This window comes from Arachis hypogaea, chromosome 8, assembly GCF_003086295.3.
Source record: "Arachis hypogaea cultivar Tifrunner chromosome 8, arahy.Tifrunner.gnm2.J5K5, whole genome shotgun sequence".
In the NCBI taxonomy this organism is placed as follows: domain Eukaryota; kingdom Viridiplantae; phylum Streptophyta; class Magnoliopsida; order Fabales; family Fabaceae; genus Arachis; species Arachis hypogaea.
Genome location: NC_092043.1, coordinates 16,575,477 through 16,597,069, shown reverse-complemented (window position 1 = coordinate 16,597,069; position 21,593 = coordinate 16,575,477). Strand labels below are relative to the sequence as shown.

At 32.2% G+C, this 21,593-nt stretch overlaps 1 protein-coding gene across 1 annotated transcript; it reads left to right on the top strand.

The window, feature by feature from the left end:
• The first annotated feature begins 16,852 nt into the window (after positions 1-16,852).
• Positions 16,853-21,562, top strand: LOC112706333 (NADP-dependent malic enzyme). Its single transcript, XM_025757591.3, has 20 exons — positions 16,853-17,080; positions 17,383-17,528; positions 17,843-17,963; positions 18,038-18,112; positions 18,193-18,344; positions 18,448-18,553; positions 18,647-18,712; positions 18,795-18,890; positions 18,990-19,061; positions 19,142-19,225; positions 19,312-19,410; positions 19,660-19,707; positions 19,792-19,845; positions 19,957-20,055; positions 20,170-20,259; positions 20,342-20,419; positions 20,514-20,588; positions 20,708-20,798; positions 20,906-21,034; positions 21,133-21,562. The coding sequence occupies exons 1-20, from the start codon at positions 17,036-17,038 to the stop codon at positions 21,219-21,221; spliced, it is 1,815 nt and encodes a 604-aa protein (XP_025613376.1). The 5' UTR covers positions 16,853-17,035; the 3' UTR covers positions 21,222-21,562.
• Positions 21,563-21,593: the final 31 nt, after the last annotated feature.

Genomic DNA, 21,593 nt, shown 5'->3' with positions numbered 1-21,593 from the left:
CTCATCATCGTCAGTTGTGGCATACTGGAAGTCTTTTATAGTAAATTAAATATCTGGAAAACTTTTCACCCTCAGCACTTCGGAGCTCGCCATCTTGATGTCCTTTTTTACCACATTTTTTTATTTCGCCAATCTATTCTTTCCTACCACCACATTTATTGTTACTTGAGTAATGGTGTCTTGGTTCTCACTGGGTTTAGAATTTCTAGGGTTTCTGGCTTCCTGATCTTCATCATCATTATGTCGTCGATACGGCCTAACGTGTTGAACAGTCTCGAGAAGCTTTCTATCCTGAATAGCATGTTCCAAAGTATCCTTCAAATCTATATAGTCCTCCGACCTGTGACTGTAGGACTTGTGATAATCTTATTATTGTGATTTGTTCAAGGAAGCCCTTGGTCATATTTGTCTTGCCTTGGGAAGTATTCCCCTATGTGATACTTATTGATAAACTTCTGCCAAAGATGCAATTAGAGGGGTATACGAGGGGAACTTTCCTACACGAAGAACTGATGATTTCGGAGTAGTTTGACTCGAGCTCCTAGCCTTATTAGGCGAGGGGGCTGGATTCTTTCATTTCGTCGAAACTATTCTAGAAACATTGCATCCCTCATGTATTTCAGAGCAATCTGATGAATTTTTTCCGTGAATTTGACATCTTTAAAAGTGAGATACCTTCTAAAATATCCCTCAAATAATCCAGCAACAAGACAAAGACACACGACCTTAGGAGTTCGTGTGTTAACCTCCAAGAATGCTTTAATAAAGCGATCCAAATAACCTTGGATGCTTTCACTGGTTCTTTACTCCATACCTAGTAATGAGATGGGGTGCTTGGCTAGAGTTTGCCTTGTGGGGAAATGAGTAAGGAACTTTATCTTGATATCATGAAACGAAGAGATTGAACCAGAAGGTAAAGTATTAAACCAAACCATCTTTGGTCGAGACAGGGTAACTGGGAATGCCTTGCACCTTATCACATCTCTTACACCTTATAAGTTCATTCGTGCCTCAAAGGTATCAATGTGTTCTTGAGGTCTGATTTGCCTTTGTAATTGAGGTCTATTGGCTTATGAAAATATTTGGGCAGTCTGACCTGAAGGACATGCAAGGAGAATGGATTTTTACCCATAATAATGTGTGTTTGAGAATCCCTGCGCCTCCTAGGGCTCGAACTCCTTTGCGGAGTTCGTTTTCTTTTAGACGGGGCAGATTGAGAATTAGTCCTTCCTTGTCTCTCATGATCCTAATGTACTTCCTCACACCAGGGGGACTCTTTTCTATCCCTCTGTGGCGAATAAGAACGTCGGCAACCGTCCTCATGTTGACAATCTCGAGATTTCTCTAGGGTTCTCCTTTCTCGGCTGTTACGCCACCCTCTTATCGTTCGCCGACATCGGGATCGCTGAGATTGCAAGCATTCTTCAAGTTCTCGCTTTAACTCATGCATCTTATGACGCATCTCTTGCATCACATAAACGTAATCTGCCAGACCCAAGCCAACAAAATGCACAAAATGCTTAACTTTGGCATTGTGGCCCTGATGCTACCCAAAACTTGGAAGAATTTGATGTTCATCCATGGTATTAGGATCAATTTCGTGTCCATCTTCATGAAACGTTTTTTTTATGAGGCGTGGTTTGGTTGATGGTTGATGGTTGATTGTATTTTGTGTTCAACCATGGTGCTAAGCATCTCAGGATCCCCACAGATGACACTAAATATTCGTACCTTTAGTTAGTTACGAGCTTATGAGTTTTCGGGATTCTGACGTAAGCTATTTGGACACCAGGCCGAAAGGCAACCTATGAGGCACTCCAAAATTTAAACCAGTAGTATACTAAGGATGATTGCAGTGATAGAATGTGTCTTACCTCGAGGTTTTCTTTTTTCTCTATATATTGTCACTATGAGACCGTTAGACCTTTTCCAATCTTGGGTATACGTTTCGATATTGCGATTTTTCATATTCCTGAATTATGATTTTATTTATTTTTAATATGTGTTATTCTTATGTCGAGCTAGTAACATCTGAGAAATTTTTATCCAAATTCTCAGTATATTATTTTTGTCCATAATATTTTTAATAATATTTAATGATAGTTTTAATATTTATTACAATTAAAAATATTTAATATAAATAGAGGGAGTACACAATAGTTAAATCAAATCTCTAATGATTTTAATTCCACTAATTACACAATTAATAAGTGACTTAAAACCCTAGTGCAAGAGAGTACATGAGAGTACGTGAAATGGAGAGTGGGGAGAGCAGGGGAGAGTCTTTGAGGGTGGCACATAGCGAGAAAGCCGGCCATGTCGGCGGAAGCAATAAAGGGAGAGCAGAGGGGGGCATGCATCAGGTAAAAAGGAGGGGATATCGTTTAGAGATAAAGTTGTTGGTGCCTCAGTAAGGAGAGTTTTGAAGGTTACTGATTCTCTTGATGGGGATAAGATGGCTACAGTAGTTGGTAAGCAAGGTGATTCGGAGATACCAACTCACTGAGGAAGCAAAAGAGATATTGGCAGAGCCCTACAAAGATGCCATCGTGATCAAAGTTCTTGGAAAAAATTTTAGCTCTACAGCGATCACGCACAGGCTTAAAGGCGTTTGGAGAACCAAAGGAGGATATGAGGTACTAGATGTCAGTTTTGGCTATTTCTTAGTCAAATTTGATCTCTTGGAGGATATAGAGAAAGTTCTCCTTGGAGGACCGTGGATGATTACTGGAAGCTATGTTGCGGTTAAACCTTGGAGTTCTTCATTCAGACCTTGTGAAAACACTTTTGGGTCTACCATGGTTTGGATAAGAATCACAAGTTTAAACATTAACTATTATCAAGAGAGAGCCATGGAAATGATTGCGTCAGCTGTTGGCAAACTGATCCGCATTGACTTAGCCACCAAGTCTGCAGAGAGGGGAAAGTATGCAAGAGCATGTGTGCAAATTAACTTGGGACTTCTAGTTATAAAAAAATTCAAGTTGATGGTCATATGTATGACATAGAATATGAGCACTTGAATTTAATTTGTGAAAAATGTAGCTGCTTTGGGCATGTAACAAGAGAATGTGCGAAAGAGAACAACAATGGCATTGGGAAGGAAAGCATGGTGAAGGAGAAAAATTTGCCGTCACTTTTTCCTGTAGATAACAATGAGAAAACGGTGGAAGGTAGTCAAATCCCAGTAAAAAATCAAAATTTTACTTTTGAATTTGGAATTAATGCCAAATCAATTCCAATTATGGAGAAGCATGGTGCAGCAGATCTTGTGCATGATAATTTGCAAGACTCACGTATAGAAATGGATACTCATGCAAAAGAGGGTGAATGGGTTACAGTTAGTAGAAAAGGCAAAAAAAAATTGGGTAAAGGCCACAATGTGGTGCCAAAAAAAGCCAATGTAGCAATATGCTCCAATTTGGTGAGTAAGAAATTTTCTTTTGGGTCTAATAACATGCATGCTGGATCTTTATCAAATGCAAAGGTGGGGCCTAAGAAAAAGAAAGATCCTCCATCTACGCTTGGCTCTTTGTGAACAACTCAGGTGGCTTTTAAGGATCAGAGTACTCCCTTTTTTAAAGTAGGGCACAAAAGACAGCGTCCTATTTCGCTTCAAAACTCACCTACTGAAGCATTGTTAATGGATTCTTGAGTACAAAAAGAGCTTGATAAAGTTAGTGCAACAACAAACTTGGAGACCCAACCTCAATAGAAGAATGATGGTTCTGCGGTGCAAGTCCACAATGAGACACTTGGAGACAGGGGTCCATCAACGTGAGGTAGAATGATTAAACATTCCAATTATTTAATTTATTTTTTATGGATTGTGACCATTTAAATATTATTAGTTGGAATGTTAGGGAGGCGTCAAATAAGATGTCTCGGGTGTACTGTAAGGAGTTGGTACAAAAATTTCAACCAACTTTTTTTATTTTGGTGGAAACTCATATTGGGTTTGAAAATATGAAAGAATTTTGGGCTATGAATCAATGTATAACTTTGGAAATTGATGGTGGTAGGCGAAGATGGATCTGCAGTGCGGTTTATGGCAGCCCTCAAGCCACTAATAGAGTAGAATTATGGAGTCATCTGCTTAATATTGGTTTGTGCATTCAGGACCCATGGGTGGTGGTTGGGGATTTTAATGATATTTTGAGTGTTCATGAGGTGAAGGGGGGTAATTTCTATTCAAATCACAGTAGTATCTTTGCAAGTACTCTAGATTCTTGTGGTCTTTTTGATCTGACAACCTCTAGAAGACGGTTTACTTGGTTCCGTAAAATTCAAGGAAACAAAGAAATTGCAAATAGATTGGATAGTGCTTGCTATACTACAGAATGACGCCTTCTTTTTCCAGAAGCTTTTGTTGAAGTTCTCAGCCGTTCCTACTTTGATCATTGTCTCCTACTTATCCGATGTCAAGGAGTTCCTATCAAGAAAGAAAACTAGCCTTTTAGATTCCAAGCAGCATAGGCAACACATCCTGATTACAAGGCTATTTTTCAGAAATTTTGGGATAGTACAGACTTTGGCATCCATAGGAAGTTGCTGGGGGTCCAAGAAGCTTTGTTGGAATTCAACTCTACGATTTTTGGCAACATTTTTATTAAAAAGAGGGAATTGCAGGGTTATTTGAATCATATTCAACAGAAAATGGAAGCTGATGATGATCCGAATCTGAAGCACAAAGAGGAAGAATTGAGAGCTGAGTATAATATAGTTTTGGCCCAGGAAGAATTGCTTTGGTACCAGAAGTCAAGAGATCAATGGGTTCAGTATAGTGATAGAAATACTAGCTTTTTCCACATGCAAACCATCCTTAGAAGAAAATCTAACAAGGTTCATGGGTTGCTAGTCAGTGATGGATCTTGGTTTGATTATCCAGAAGTTTTGCAAAGGGAGGTTGTTCATTTCTTCAAAAATATTTTTTGTTCTACTGAGCCTGTTGAGGTTAATTGCATGGGAGAAATTTCTATGCCATCTCTTAGCCAGGATGCTTGTGATAATTTGTCTAAACCAGTAACAATATTAGAGGTTAAAGAAGCTCTGGATAATATGAGCTCGTTCAAAGCTCCTAGGCCGGATGGTTTTCAAGTTTTTTTCTTCAAGGAATATTGGGAAGTGGTGGGTCATGAGGTATGGCGTACTGTTCAAAAAGCATTCTTAGGGGAGACGTTAAGCCATTCTTTGTTGGAAACTTTGATTGTTCTTATCCCTAAGTGCGACCCTCCAACTAGATTGAAGGATTTTTGGCCAATAAGCCTTTGTAATGTAATTTATAAGCTAGTGACTAAAGTGCTAGTTAATAGATTACGATCATTTTTGGATGAGATTGTTAGCCCAACTCAGGGAGGGTTTATTCATGGTAGAGGAGCACCTAATAATATTATTGTCACCCAAGAAGTTCTTCACTTTCTTAAGCGGATAAAGTCTAGAAAAGGAGCTATGGCTTTTAAGATTGATTTAGAAAAGGCTTATGATAGAGTTGATTGGAATTTTCTTGAGTACACTCTTGAATCTTTTGGCTTTCTTTCTCTAATTATTCGACTTGTAATGAATTGTATTCAGTCTTCAAATCTTTCCATCCTTTGGAATGGGAATAGATTGGACAGCTTCCAACCTCGCAGAGGGCTCAAGCAAGGAGATCCAATTTCTTCGTATTTATTTATTTTGTACATGGAGAGATTGGCGTGCTTCATTTCCAAATAAGTTGACGAGGGTATTTGGGATGGTGTGGCTATTTCTAGAGGAGGACCTAGAGTTTCTAACTTGATGTTTGCAGACGACTTCCTCCTTTTTTGTAAAGCGAAGAAAAGTCAAGTTCAGAATGTTGTGCACACCTTGGAGTTGTTCTGTAAAGTTTCAGGTATGAAGGTTAACATTGAAAAATCTAAAGCTATTTGTTCTAGAAATATCTCTAATAGAAGGAAGGAAATGTTGTCTGGTGTTTCTCATATTTCTTTTACTAGTGACCTAGGCAAATACTTGGGGGTGAACCTTAATCATCCTCGAGCTGCTAGATCTATTTTTTTGGACTCTTTAGAGAAGATCAAGAATAGGCTGGCTAGTTGGAAAGGTCGGCTCCTTAACAGAGCAGGCAGGCTTTACTTAATTAAATCTGTTGCTTCTTTTCTTCCTATTTATCAGATGCAAGTGACTCTTTTTCCTACTTCGATTTGTCAAAAGATTGATTCTGTGCTTAGACAATTCTTGTGGAAGGGAAAGATGGGGGAGCGTTGCTTAAATTTGGTCAATCGGAGCAAAGTTGTCACTCCAAGAAAATATGGAGGCTTGGGAATTAGAGATACCCAATGTGTAAATTTTGCTTTACTCGGAAAGCTTGTTTGGCAATTATTGCATAATAAAGATAAGCTTTGGGTAAGAATTATGTTGGCAAAATATTTATCTGGGAGTTCTTGCTTTTCACCCAATTTTTCTAATAATGTTTCAAGTACTTGGCGAGCGATTTATAAGACAATAGAAAAGCTTCGTGATAGTTTTGATTGGTGTACAGGCAGGATGTCTCAATCCTTTTGGTATTATGCTTAGCGACCATGTGGAACGCTAGCTCCTTTGGTTCCTTTTCTGCACATTTCTGATTCTCACTTGAAATTAGAAGATGTCTGGCACCATGGGCATTGGCGGTGGGATATTCTTTGCACAATGATTCCGGAAGAAGTTAAACTTGATTTGATGCTCTTTGATCCTATCAAGCAGGTAGGAGATAAAACAGGTTGGTTTTGGACAAACTCAAATACTCTCACCTACTCGACTAAAAGCGAGTATGAATGGCTATTGAAGAAGAAATTTGGCTGGAATGATAATGAAAATTGGCTTTGGCTTTGGCGCTTGAGAATACCGGAGAAGATAAAGTGTCTGCTCTGGCTTTACCTCAACAACGGAGTTCCTACAGCTAGTTACCGGTTTCAAAGAGGTCTTTCTACTTCTGATTTTTGTCAGAGATGTTATCTTGCTCTAGAGGATATTAACCACTACTTTAGGACTTGCCAAAAAGCTCGTCAGATTTGGATTAGCTTAAATTTGGGAATGACCGCTGAGGACTCTAGTTTGGATTTTGTTTCTTGGATTCATTCTAACCTCAACAAAAATGAGTTTCTCTTTGCAGCAGCCTTTTGGTGGATTTGGAGGGATAGAAACAATGACATATTCCACCAAGATGATCCATGGAGTAAGGAGAAAATTATTCACTTAGTTAAACATACTGCTCAAGATTTCTCTAATGTTGTTATCAACCAAAAACATATTATTCCTTCTTCTTTGAAATATAATGTGAACCACCTCCAATGAATGTCTGTAAAGTGAACTGCGATACAAGCGTTTTTGAAAATGAGCAATTAGCTGGCTTTGGATGTATTATTAGAGACAGCATGGGAATTTGGATAAAAGGTTGTTCTGCCAGTATACCTCTTTTTAGTGTTCTCTGTTGTGAGCTTCATGCTATTTGGAGAGGGCTTGTTATGGCTTGGGATTGCGAGTGCAATGAGGTCATATGTGAAACTGATAATCTTGATGCGTTTCTTCTTGTTTCGCGAGGCACAACCAGCATGATTAGGAATGACTCTGATCTGCTTGACAAAATCAAAGAGATGTTCCAACACAATTGGACAGCTATTTTAATGCTCATCCAGCGAACAGCAAACAGAACGGCTGATTTAATGGCTAAGACTGCTGTTTTAAATAAGCAGATATATTTAGAGTAGTTACTACTTCCTAATAATTTAGACATTATTATTAGAGAGGAGTACTACTTTTTTTTCTTAGGTCTTTTTCTTTGTATGTTCAATCATAAAAAAAAAATTTCTAATGATTTTTGCTTAATTACGTGTATCCAACAACGTAACTTGCTGTTATAAATTGTTTAATTGAATTTTTGCACGCGGACAATAATGACAAAAGGAATTTTTAAGAATAAATTCATTGTTGTTTTTAATTTTATTATACTTAAATTTCAAAACAAAGGCTATTACATTAAAACGTATAATTGAACAAAAATTGTATCGTTTTTTCTTTTTTGGTGTCTAAACATCCTATCCTTTAATTATACTTGTTTACATTCTTAATTGGAAAAGCACTTTTAATGCACACAATTTACTGTCATCTACCAAAAGAATAAATTAAAGCACTCACAGGTATATATAGGCCGTATATATAATTTTTAAAAATATTATTTATATACTAAAATTAGCTACTAAAATCAGTCACTAATAAATTTGTATATAAATATATGTGTGATTTAATTTATTTTTATTGTATATTTATATTTTAACATATATTTTATACTGATAATTGATTTTGATAATTAATTTTAATGTACAAATAACATAACTCTATAATTATATATTCTTTAAAAAAAAGAAAGAGAATTTCAATCATATACACTAGGGTCCACGCGTACACTTGTTTCGATTATTATTCATACTACTTTATTTTGGTCATACATTATAATATTGTATGAAAGCAAAATAAGTGGGGCCTCAAGTAACATAATCTTATTTTAAAAAGGAATTTGAAACCAAAATGTGGTTCAAAGTCAGATAGTTCTGGAATGTGGACATTACAAAGTTTACTTTGAATAAGAAATACTAATCGGCTTGAACACATACATACTTGTGTGTAACAATGACTACCACTTCATCAATGTTAAGTGTCGTCTGATCATTCATAGTCACTCATGACAACACTATTTGAATTTGTTGATATTTATTTTATTTTTATTTATTCGGAATAAATTTTTAGTAGAATAAAATTTTGGACAAAGTAGAACGAATTGAATTTAAGTAATATCTATCCCCAAATATATATATATATATATATATATATATATATATATATATATATATATAATATATATAATATATGTAAAATAATTAATAATATTATATTATATTTAAATTTTACTTTAATTTATGTTATTTATATGATGATAATTATATAAATTTTAAAATTTAATTTATTTATTAAATTTTAATAATTATAGAGATGGATAGAGACAAAGCGAAAACTTGCAAGGATGAATTATGGTTCAACTTTTTACTATCTGCGAGTAAAAATGAGGATAGATTCTATGCGGGTTATTGTAGAGGAACAGAATTGAGTAGGGCAAAATCCGTCCCTACCCACCCAATTGCCATCTGTATCTATAGTCATTTTTTTAGTGTTTTGCTAGGATTTAGTATAGTAATTTTTTTTTTCAAAATTCAACATTCTAAGTGTCTAGATCGGATCCACGATATCCATGCTTGTGATAGGAGTGAATAGAAGAAGAAGAAGAAGAATAGATGATAAATTTTTATGACTCTGATGTGAAGGAAGGATTGGACATCTGTTCACGTAGCTTAGTAAGAAAGCTTTTGGAGGACAGAAGTTTTAGTACAAAAACGTTGGAAGAAGCCATATATGCCATTTGGAGACAACCGTATGGATTCAAAATTAAAGATTTGGGAGGTAATTCGTTTCAATTTAAAAAAATTGATAAGAATTGAGAAATGGGCTCTATGGACCTTGAAAAACTACATTTTGAACCTAAAAAAGTGACATGCAAAATTCGTAATCTCTGATGTTTTTTCTCATGTGCCAATTTGAATTCAATTGTAGAGTCTATCGAAGTATTACAAGACAAAAGAGGGGTAAAAAGGTGGAAGATACAATGAGAGAGATTTTGGAGGTAGATTTTTATGATGTTCGTGAAAAAGAAGAAAAAATTATAAAGATAAATATCAACCTAGACATCAATAAACCTCTAAGGAGAATTTTCAAGATTGTTGAGAGTAATAAAAGGTAATAGAATTGCAAGTTCGATATGAAAAGATAGGAAACTTCTGTAACTACTACAGATATATAGGGCATGAAATTAAAGGTTGTAATATGTTTCTTGATGATTTGGTCAAAGGTGAAACAGTGGAGGAACGGTGGAAACTGTGGTTAAAGGCTAATAATTTGAGAGAAAAATAAAAGAATTGAAAGAAAATCAAAATTCAAAAATCACAGATAGAGAAGGGAAATGAAAGGAGAAAAACAATAAGCACCAGTCATCAATTTGATTAAAGGCTTTGCTGGATTATCGGTTTAGGAAGGTAACCATAAAACTAGGGCTGAACAAGAAGAGGCTCAAAATAAGGACAGAAGGATTGAAGTGCTACTAGAACAGGGTGCTATAATGGTACAACAAAAATTTAAAATTCAATGAAAAAAAGAAGAATCAATGTTAATATTAGAAATGCTCTCCTTTCCCTCCAAATGGAAAGAACATTTTCCATTGGTGCTAGTAGAGGGAATAGAAGTTTTAGGAAAGAAAAGCTGAAACTGAAATAACTGACAAGAAAAGGGAGTTCTAACAAGTCGACTATAGAAAGTAAACATATATCAGAAGGAGAGAGGGAGAAGTTGGAAGTCAAGAAGCAATGCGAAAGAAGTCGCCATGGAAGTTGAGGGAGAGGGTGCCACCCAACAATTGGTACCTAAGGAGATATGAAGATGGTGGTGTGAAATTTTCAAGATTTGAAGATGATAATGAAAAAAAAAAGAAGAAAAGGAGATAGAAGAGTTTTAAATTATGCATAATTTATCATAAAAATAGAACTAAAACTTTTTAATTGTGACACAGAAAAATTTTTAATTTTGATACCAAAATTTTGTAGCCATGCATAGGTTCTTGTTAAGAAGAAGACAACGAGGAGGAGAATGAGGAGAAGGAGAAAGAGGAGGAAAAATTTTGAATTGTACAAATTTATCAGAAAAATAGCACCAAATTATTTTAATTGAGATACCATAAGTTTCTTAGTTTTGACATTGAAATTTCTTAATCATGACACTGAAATTTTTTAACCATGTCATTTTCAAATAAACGATGTACTTTCTTATCATTGAATTGGTTGAGTGACATTAAACTCATATATAAAAGGTCTAGCCGTTCCTGAGTCATTTGTAATAAATTGATATTTTTTTTGTTCTAATACACATTTAAAGATATTTTGTTGGTTGAGTTTGCTTAGGTTTTGGACTTGTAATTCTTTAAAGATTTATTATGTCAATTATAAAAAATTTATGTATTATTTCTAATTAAATGATGTGTTTTTGTTATCACTGAATTGAGTCTAATATTAAACTAATATATAAGATATTTAGTCATTCATGTGTTATTTGCAATAATTTGATGTGTCTTTTGAATGTAAGACACATTTAAATATATTTTGTTAGTTGAATGAATCAGTTTTAGACTTGTGGCCCTTTGAAGATTTCTTATATTATTTACTAAAATTTTTGGTGAAACCATTCATAATTTTTTTGTATGTTATTTATAACTAAATTATATATTTTTATTATTGTTAAACTACTTGTGTGATATTTAATTAAAAAGAAGAAGATGATGACGGTGATGATGATGAAGGAGGATGAGAAAAAAGAAAGAAGAGAAAAACCAAATGAAAAAAGAAGGAGGAGTAAAAAGAGGTAGTGGTAGTGGTGACTATGATGACGATAACAAAGCAGAAAAAAAAAGAAGAATGAGAAGAAGAAAAAGAAACAACAAATATGCACATATGGAGAGGAAGAAAAATGCGTAAACAATGATTCAATTGTACTTGATTAAAAAATTACTCGGTTGTTTAACTTTTTTTTTGTTTTTAATATATATAAAAAGTGTTGTTAAAATTAAAGTAACACTTTTTTATTGTTAAATAACGGTTTTAAAAGTGTTATTTAAAAAAAGTATTATTAGAATATGAAAAAAATGTAAGTTTAATTTTAACAATATAGGGTTAATAGTCAAATTAGTCCTTAGAAAATGACTCATTCTTTAAATTTGTCCTTAAAAGATTTTTATCAATCAAATCCTTTAAAGATTATAAATTAATCATTTTCATCCTTCAGTCACTCAAATAATAATTTTCTTAAATGATTAATGATATGAAATATTAACTCATATCATACATAACACCTAGTCTATCTAATTAGATGCTCAACAAATATATTTATGAAAATTTATCAATTTAGTGTTGTTAGGTTATATTAGGATTAGAGTTTATATAATTAGAAAAATAGACTAAATTGATAGATTTTCATAAATATATTTATTCAGTGTTCAATTAGATATGCTAGTTGTCATGTATGCTATCAGTTAATGTTTTATATCATCAATCGTTGACGAAAACTGTTAATTGAATGGCAGAAGGACAAAAATGATTAATTTGTAATCTTTAAAAGGCTAATTTGATTGATAAAAATTTTGAGAAAAGTAGTTTAACCATTAAGACATTAACCCAATATTTATATAATCACCATAGCCTACGTAGCATAGTAATACTAGAATTCACCTTATATATAATATTCTTTATGTTTCTATATCTTAATAGTAAACAAATTTGTAGCGTTTTTTCCCTTCAAAAAGTTAATGACGTTCACTTCTAACAGGAGAGAACACCAAAAAATGAGTAATTACTCAAATTAGTCTTTAAAAATTTTAAAATCGGATACTTTAGTCTTTCATCTTTCAAAACACACAAAATAGTCTTTAACATTTATTTCTGTTAGACAATACAGTCTTCCTCTATTAGTTACTATTGGTGATTGTTAACGTAGAACGTTAACTCGTATACATAGCCTTTAGTGTCTATGTATGCGATTTAGACAAATCAGTTCCGAAAATAAAGTACAAACAATCCCCCTAAATTTAAAAAAAAATCTCAAAACAATCACTAAAAAATTAAAAAAAATCCAAAATAGTCCATTCGAATTATTTATATATAATTATTTTTAAATTAATAAAATTTAATTTCTAATTTTATTTATTTTAAATTTGTTTATTTATATATACAAAAAAATATGCAATTTTAAATTCTAAATTATAATTAATTTAATTTGTAAGTACTATATTTTATAATCATTCTTTAACGATGAAGAAGAAAATAAATTAGTGGAGAATTTTTATTTAGCATCAAATTTTTCATATAAACAATTAGGAATATTTGTACAAATGCTTATGAAGGTAACACTTTAAAACTTATATATATATATATATATATATATATATATATATATATATATATATAATGTAAATTAAGTCATCTATGAAGTCAAATTTGTAAGTTTTGGTCAATTATAAAGTCAATATGGATGATTTACAGAAGCTCAATGTAATGTGAAAACTCCTAATACTTTATAACACTTGAAGAAAAAATGTCTTGACAAATTCAAGTATTTTCTTTTTTTAAGTGTTGGATTCACTTGTTGTGAAGTTACATAAAATAGGCTTGTAGTTAAAACTATTTGTGGTATTACAATTAACAATTGTATCAAGAAAAAATAATTTTTTCATATATAAATAATTTTCTAACTTTATTTGACACTAATATCTTAGAAGTTTAGGTATATAAATAATAATATTTATGATACATCGACCTCTTATATTTAGTTGTTGTCATTATTATTGTTTTTACCGTACCTTGATGTTGGTATTATATATTAATGATTAAATAATATTATTTTTTATGATATTTTAGTGTTAATGAATAAAATTATTTTTTATTTGTATTTTTTATTTATTATATATATATATATATTTAATAATATTTTATGATATTTGTTCATACTCTGACCCATGTTCAAATAAGATAAAAAGGCCTAATCCATAGATTGGCCTCTCTGTGTAACCGACCTCTGCTGAAGAGGTCGGATTCAACACAGATTCCACTTCAAGGAAGTCAGGATTAAAGGTTAGCTGGCAGATAACCCTTATTCAAATAAGTAACTGCTCCTAAAATCTCTCAACCCACTTCCAGGAATCATATCTCAACTTTCCTAAGATAAAGGGACGGTTATCCTCCTTAAAAGGTGGAACTACTCCAACGGTGGTTATTAGTTCACCACTATAAATATACTGACACCTTTCAGGTATTTCTAAGTCCCAATACTCTCTAAACCTGCTTAATTCCTTGCTGACTTAAGTATCGGAGTGTCTTTACAGGTACCACCCCCATTCCTTCATACACATAAGTCGGACGGAGACTCCTGACGCGAACCTGGTTGGAGACTTCCTCCTTCAGATGATTGGGCCAACCCAACGAGTTCAACCCATTAATCTCCGGTTACCCAACATAACAATACTGATTAATAAAAATATTACAAGACGTTGACTTTTGAAAAAAGATTAAAAATATTTAAAGAGACTATTTTAAAATTTTTAAATTTTTTTAAGGGCTGTTTTAAAATTTTTTAAATTTTCGAGAACTATTATATTTTATCTTAAAAAATAATTTATCTAATTTATATACATAAACATTTAATGATTATATATGTAATAAGTTAACATTTTATGTCGACAGTTATTATTAATGACTAATAGAATAAAATTATATTATCTAATAAAAATAAATATTAAAGACTATTTTATGTATTTTAAAATCTAAAAAATTAAAGTATTTGTTTTCAAAAATTTTAAGAATTAATTTGGAAAATTAAAAGAGGTGCAATACAACTAATGCATAACTGTATATTAGGGAAAACTTGAAATGATAGAATAATTATAAGATTGTTTCTCTTTTTTTGAGGGTACTATTACGAGGAAATTACTCTTAAATTACACCAATTATAAAAAACCATAAACAACCCAATTTGAAAAACAAATAGTTATAGAATTTAATTATGATGTCTTAATAATAGAAAATATTTTATATATTTACATTGTATAGTTATATTTATTTTTTTAATAATTATTTACACAATTAATATAAAAAAATAAATATTTGTATTAATATAATATTATGTCATTAGATATATGTGTAAAATTATTTTATATTGACATTATATCAAAATTAAATTCATATTTATATCTAAACAATATTTAAAAAAGTCTTGATCTAGGAGTGTAACTGTACAAATTCATGTCTCTTTTGTCATAAATGACAAATAGACATTATAAAACACAATATATATTAACATATACATCACAATATTAATTTATTGAAATTGAAATCGAAATACATAGATCCGAGCTACGTGAAGAGAAGATGTTAAAAAGAAATACAACCACAACCACAAGTATAGGTTACAAATAAATTATACTATCATTCTCAATGTAAAACACATATAAGTTTAAGTTGATTTTTACTAGAATTGTGGGCGATTACAATTAATTATAATAAAAATCATGCTATAAAGTTAATGAAATATTTATATAATGAGTTATTTATTTGATTTAATATAAATTAAAAAATAAATATTTAAAATAAAATATTATTAATTTTTTAAACATAATACATTTATATTATCTAAAATAATAATTCGAATATTAAGAATAATAAACATCTGATATTTTATTGAATCGAACATCTCTAAATCTCTATTATACATATTATATATTGTACAGATATTTTATTGACTTTTTATACTTCCTCTTATAATAATTAGCATGTGAATATCAATCATTTTATCTTCCGAATGAAGATGTAAAATCCTTAAAATGAGTTTCCACCGACATTGAATTGGTAGTTTCATTATGAATGAATGTTTCCGTAATCACCAAAGCTCAATGGCGTAATGCCTACGTTCTCAGAGAAAAAAGAAATAAATAAAATAAATTCAAGGATGCATAATGTATAAAAAATAACTTAATTTGTGGAGAATCAAACTTCAGATGTACCTCAAATTCAACAAAATCTTAAAAGAACTAAGATACTAGTAGATTCTATTTTTTTTTATGTGTCTTGTGTGCTTTTTTTTTTTTATGTGTCTTTGTTTGAGTTGTTTTATTTGATTTATTTTTTAGTAAATTTAATACGTTATTTAAAATTCTTACTAATCGGGATAAAGCCAGTTCTATTACATTTGTGATGATTAACATAACCATGGTTTGACCTTATATTTTGCTATTTGATATTTTTGTAGACTAATAAATAAACAAGTTACGTAAACAGTTAAGACACATATTATTCAAGTTACAATTGACATTTTTTTATAAAAAAAGATATAAAATCAAATTTTCAATGTGTTTATTAAAAGAAAAATTTAAAACTTTCTATTGATAATAATTTTAATATATGCCTTAATAATATATTTTAGCTAAATCCTTAGAATAATAATTAAATAATCAAAAATGAAAAAATAAAATAAAAAATACTCAATATATGATTAGCAAAAACATTAGACAAAAAGACTGAAATTCCACCTATAGCATGTATCATTATCACAATCATCAATTATATTTTAGTAAAATTCAGATATGTTTTCGTATGAAAATAGTTAAAAATCGTTAAATAATAATTTAATCAAACTTATAAAATTAACTAACAGTTCTTAAATATTAATTTTATATAAAAATAATTATATATGAATTTAATTCACCTTATATCTTTTTGTGTTTATTGTATTCCATAAAAAAAATGGCTTGCAAAGAAAAATATCAAAAAGAGAGCAAGTAAAGACTTAGAGGTGCATGTTACGGTGATTATTATTATTTTTATTTATTTTTAAAATAAAATTAAATAATAAAAAAATTTTATATTAAAATTTATTATAAAAATGAAAAATTTATGTAGAATTATATTTATATAAAATTAATATTAAAAATTATTAAATAATTTAATAAATTTAATTAAATTATTATTTAATAATTTTTAATTATTAATTTTATATAAAGATAAATAAAAATTTTAATAAAAATTTAGGTGCAATCTATTTTTTAAAAATTTAATAATTAAAAACTGTTAAATAAAAATTTAGCCAAATCGTTTAAATTATTTAACGATTTTGAATTATCAATTTTGAGCGAAGTCAGTTGAGTATTTACCAATAATTTTTACCCTCGTCAAATTGGGCAAATGTCAAATGACGAATTGATGATGGGTCCCGTCCCATTGAATCCCCAAATGAATCGAGAAAGAAAGGAGGCCATGGGAGGCAGTTGGCCGTTGAATATTGAGTTATTGACTTTCATAATACGCGGAGAATCTACATACCTTCCCTCCTTCCCTTCTTTTCTTTTTCTTTTTCTTTTTCTTTTACCAATAACACCGTCACCATGATCTCCCTCAATAGATACAGTGTTCTGGAACCAACTACCACGGTAATCATTTCTATTTCTATTCCCCTTTTCTTAAAATTAATGCAATGAGAATGAAACTGTTACGAATATTATTTGACGACACGTGCTGCTCCTCTATTCTACCAATCACGTTGAAATCTAACTCCATTTTTTTATTCTTCTTTTTCCACCTCATACACTACCAAACCAAGCAAAGAGGAACACCGTAATATCTATCTATATAAGAACACCACATACCTCGTTTTAAGGAACAACAACAAACGTAACATTCTGGTCTCTTGTGTTTCTTTTTCTTACTGTTACTTGTTCATAATCTTGTGTAGAGGGTGGTGTTGGGAGTGAGAAAGTTGTTAGCAGTGATGTCAAGCACATTCATGAACGGTGGTGGTGGTGTTAGAGACTTGTATGGTGAAGACAGAGCCACGGAGGATCAGCTTATCATCACCCCTTGGTCCTTCTCTGTCTCAAGGTGAAATACATAAGACAAAACATCATAACTTAATAACTTGTCTTGTCTCTCTTCATTCTTTGGATTTATGCTGCATTACTCTATCTCTACCTCATCTTGTTATGTATATAAGATCAAAAATGGATCATATCTTTATTCACATGAACCTATTCCATGAAGTCTTCTTCAACTGTTAGATGATTTGAAATGTTTAACTGAATATTATTGACTGAACCATCTAATAGTTCGCAATATCATCTTCACATAAAGATTCACCTTTTCTCTAAGGCTCTTAATTTGAGTATTGTGTGCTAATTTTCAATTGTGTTTAACAGTGGCTGCACTCTGCTGCGCGATCCGCGCTACAACAAAGGCCTCGCCTTCACTGAGAGAGAAAGAGATGCTCATTACCTGCGAGGCCTTTTGCCACCAGCAGTATTCAATCAAGAACTTCAGGTGATTAATTACCAAGAATCTTAGATTGAATCCTGTCACATTTAGTTACATCAATTGTTATTATGGATCTTCAGGAGAAGAGGTTGATGCATAACCTTCGCCAGTATGAAGTTCCTCTGCATAGATACATGGCCATGATGGATCTTCAGGTACTTTCTGAATTCCTAACAAGCTCCATGTTTATTGTAATCATTTTACATGAAACACTTTCACTAACTCCATTTTTCAGGAGAGGAATGAGAGGCTGTTTTACAAGATTCTGATTGATAACGTTGAGGAACTGCTTCCTGTTGTTTACACTCCCACTGTGGGAGAAGCCTGCCAGAAATATGGAAGCATTTTCCGTCGTCCACAGGGTCTATACATCAGTTTGAAAGAGAAGTATGCTTTCTTATTTCTATTCACTGTTCTTGTTTTCACAATTTAGCCTTTGAGGTGAAAAAGAAAAGAAGATACTAAAAGTGTTTGAATTGAAACTCTGCAGAGGCAAGGTCCTTGAAGTACTGAAAAACTGGCCAGAGAAGAACATTCAAGTTATTGTTGTCACTGATGGTGAGCGTATATTAGGACTCGGAGATCTTGGCTGCCAGGTAAATAGATACTGATTGTGGTTTCTACCTTAATCTAATCAGCATTACACTTGCAGATGAGTTTGTTGACATAATTCTTTTGGTTTATGTTAGGGAATGGGGATTCCTGTTGGGAAGCTTTCACTCTATACTGCATTGGGAGGGGTTCGCCCTTCATCAGTAAGGACTACTGAATGATCTTCTAGCTCTTTGCTCATAATTAACCAATTGATGGATTGTAATCTGGATTCTATGGTTTCAGTGCTTGCCTATAACCATTGATGTTGGCACAAACAATGAGAAGTTGTTGAATGATGAGTTTTACATTGGTCTCAGACAAAAGCGTGCAACTGGGAAGGTTTGATCTTGAATGAATGCAGATTCATCCTTTTTCTTTTTTCTTTGTTGAGTGTGAAATTTCTAGTGTTGACATAAATTTTTGTTCATTGTGATATAGGAATATGCTGAGCTTCTAGATGAGTTCATGCGCGCTGTTAAGCAGAACTATGGGGAGAAAGTTCTTATTCAGGTAAGTAACATATCAGATTCAACACTCCAATATCTGGATTCTTTTCAAATGTTTTCCTGATTTTCCTCGTTCTTCTTCAGTTTGAAGACTTCGCAAATCATAATGCATTCGATCTGCTTGCAAAATACAGTTCATCTCATCTTGTTTTCAATGATGATATTCAGGTAGCAATAGCATGCTTGAAAGCTTTTGAATTGCTTATTCTAATTTGAGATTACTTAATGACTAATCTTCTTTGGTTTATTTTCAGGGTACAGCATCTGTGGTGTTAGCAGGATTGCTTGCTTCCTTAAAATTAGTTAGGGGAACCTTAGCTGACCATACCTTCTTATTTTTGGGTGCTGGAGAGGTTAGTGTCTTGGGGAAATTTGTTTCATTATTTCTATCTTTCACAAAGTCATGTTACTGTTTCAGAAGGGAAAAAAAGATTTAGTATGTATTATTATAAGTGTAAAAACTTTTATACCTTCCCTTGAGGCTCTATTCATTTCACCTTAGAAATATATAACTTTATGAGAATGCATGAATATACAATGTCTATGAAATAAAATGAAATGATATCAATGATCCTTTCTTACTTTAATTTTGGTTGATGAAGGCTGGAACTGGTATTGCAGAGTTGATAGCACTTGAGATATCAAAACAGGTAAAAAAAAATCTGATAGAGTTGTATTCTTCATTTCATGGCATTATATTTTATGAAATTTATATACACTATCTTATTGGACAGACAAAAGCTCCAGTGGAAGAAACCCGCCAGAAAATTTGGCTTGTCGACTCCAAGGTATAGACCATGAAGCTTGAGTTTCTTGGAAAACAAGAAAGCATGACTTTTCTTGGATCGCAAGATCTTCTTTTCGTCAAAGCTCTCAAAAATAACATGTTCTTTTTCCAGGGTCTTATTGTTAGCTCTCGCCTCGGATCGCTTCAGCACTTCAAAAAGCCTTGGGCACATGAGCATGAACCTGTAAAGGAGCTTGTTGATGCTATCAAGGTGACTCACCTTATTATATTTCCTAATTCCTAAACAAGGAAGGGGGAAAAATTAGTGTATACTTTATTTGTTAAGAGAATAAATAATTTTCTTACATACATTTGATTCCATCAGGCAATCAAGCCAACAGTATTGATTGGATCATCTGGAGTAGGGAAGACATTTACCAAAGAAGTGATTGAAGCCATGGCATCATTGAATAAGGTTCTTCCTCTCTTTCTCTAATACTACTTTTTCTTCCTGATATGTACATGCTTATATCTCTAATAGTGTATGATTTTTGTAGAAACCGCTCATTCTTGCTCTCTCCAATCCAACATCTCAATCTGAGTGCACTGCTGAAGAAGCTTATACATGGAGCAAGGTAACTAACTGCTTATATAATTAGCCTCAGAAATTCAGAATAGATTACACACATCATTATATGTTAATGTTGTTTATCTTAATTTAATTTGCAGGGACAAGCAATCTTTGCTAGTGGTAGCCCATTTGATCCTGTTGAATATGAAGGAAAAGTCTTTGTTCCTGGACAGGTTTCATTTGACCTTTGCTACCTACACATTTTGTTATTCAATATAAACATCTCAGTGGCTGACCTTTATATATTTATTTTTTCATTTTTTTTTTTTGCGCTTCCTGCAATTCTGTTCAGGCCAACAATGCTTACATATTCCCTGGTTTTGGCTTGGGTTTGATCATCTCCGGTGCAATCCGCGTACGCGATGAGATGCTCTTGGCAGCCTGTGAGTTCACTCAAACTAAGAGAGATTAAATACACTAAAATCAATTCAATCTAAATTCCAAGAAGGTAGAACCAAGAAGTCGCTAACGGTTTCTTCTTATGCAACAGCTGAAGCTTTGGCAGCACGAGTGTCACAGGAGAACTATGATAAAGGACTGATTTACCCTCCATTCTCAAATATCAGACAGATATCAGCACATATTGCTGCTAACGTGGCAGCCAAGGCATATGAACTTGGTTAGTTTCATGAAATGTTTTTGAGTTTCAGACAACTCTGCTCTATTTTCTCTTCCTGTTCAATACTTTTATCTTTTGTGCTGTGTTTGGTAAAACAGGTCTTGCTTCTCATCTACCTCGACCTAAGGATCTTGTCAAATATGCAGAAAGTTGCATGTACAGCCCAGGCTACAGAAACTACCGTTGAGATTTTTGAACCATATTATATCATGTTTTGTTTAGTTTAGTTTCAAAGGCTACAAACTATGATTTAGACCAAAGCTTGTGGCGGCTTCATGAACTATACCAAGCAGAACATATTAGTAGTGTGCTTTCTGCGGATTTCCAGTCATGAGATACTTGTTAGGAACAGATTCATTTTATTGCTAAGATAGATTGTTGTATAAGGCATCGCCATAGGAACTTAAATTCTTCAACCAGTTGTCAGAGAAGTTTGCTAATTCTTTCAAATTGTTGCCCTTTGTTAAGGATTACCATCTGTATTATCTGTATTACAATTTATGCTGAATGAGGCTTCTTTTTTTGTTCTTTTTTTATCTTTTTGGCATCAGCATATGCT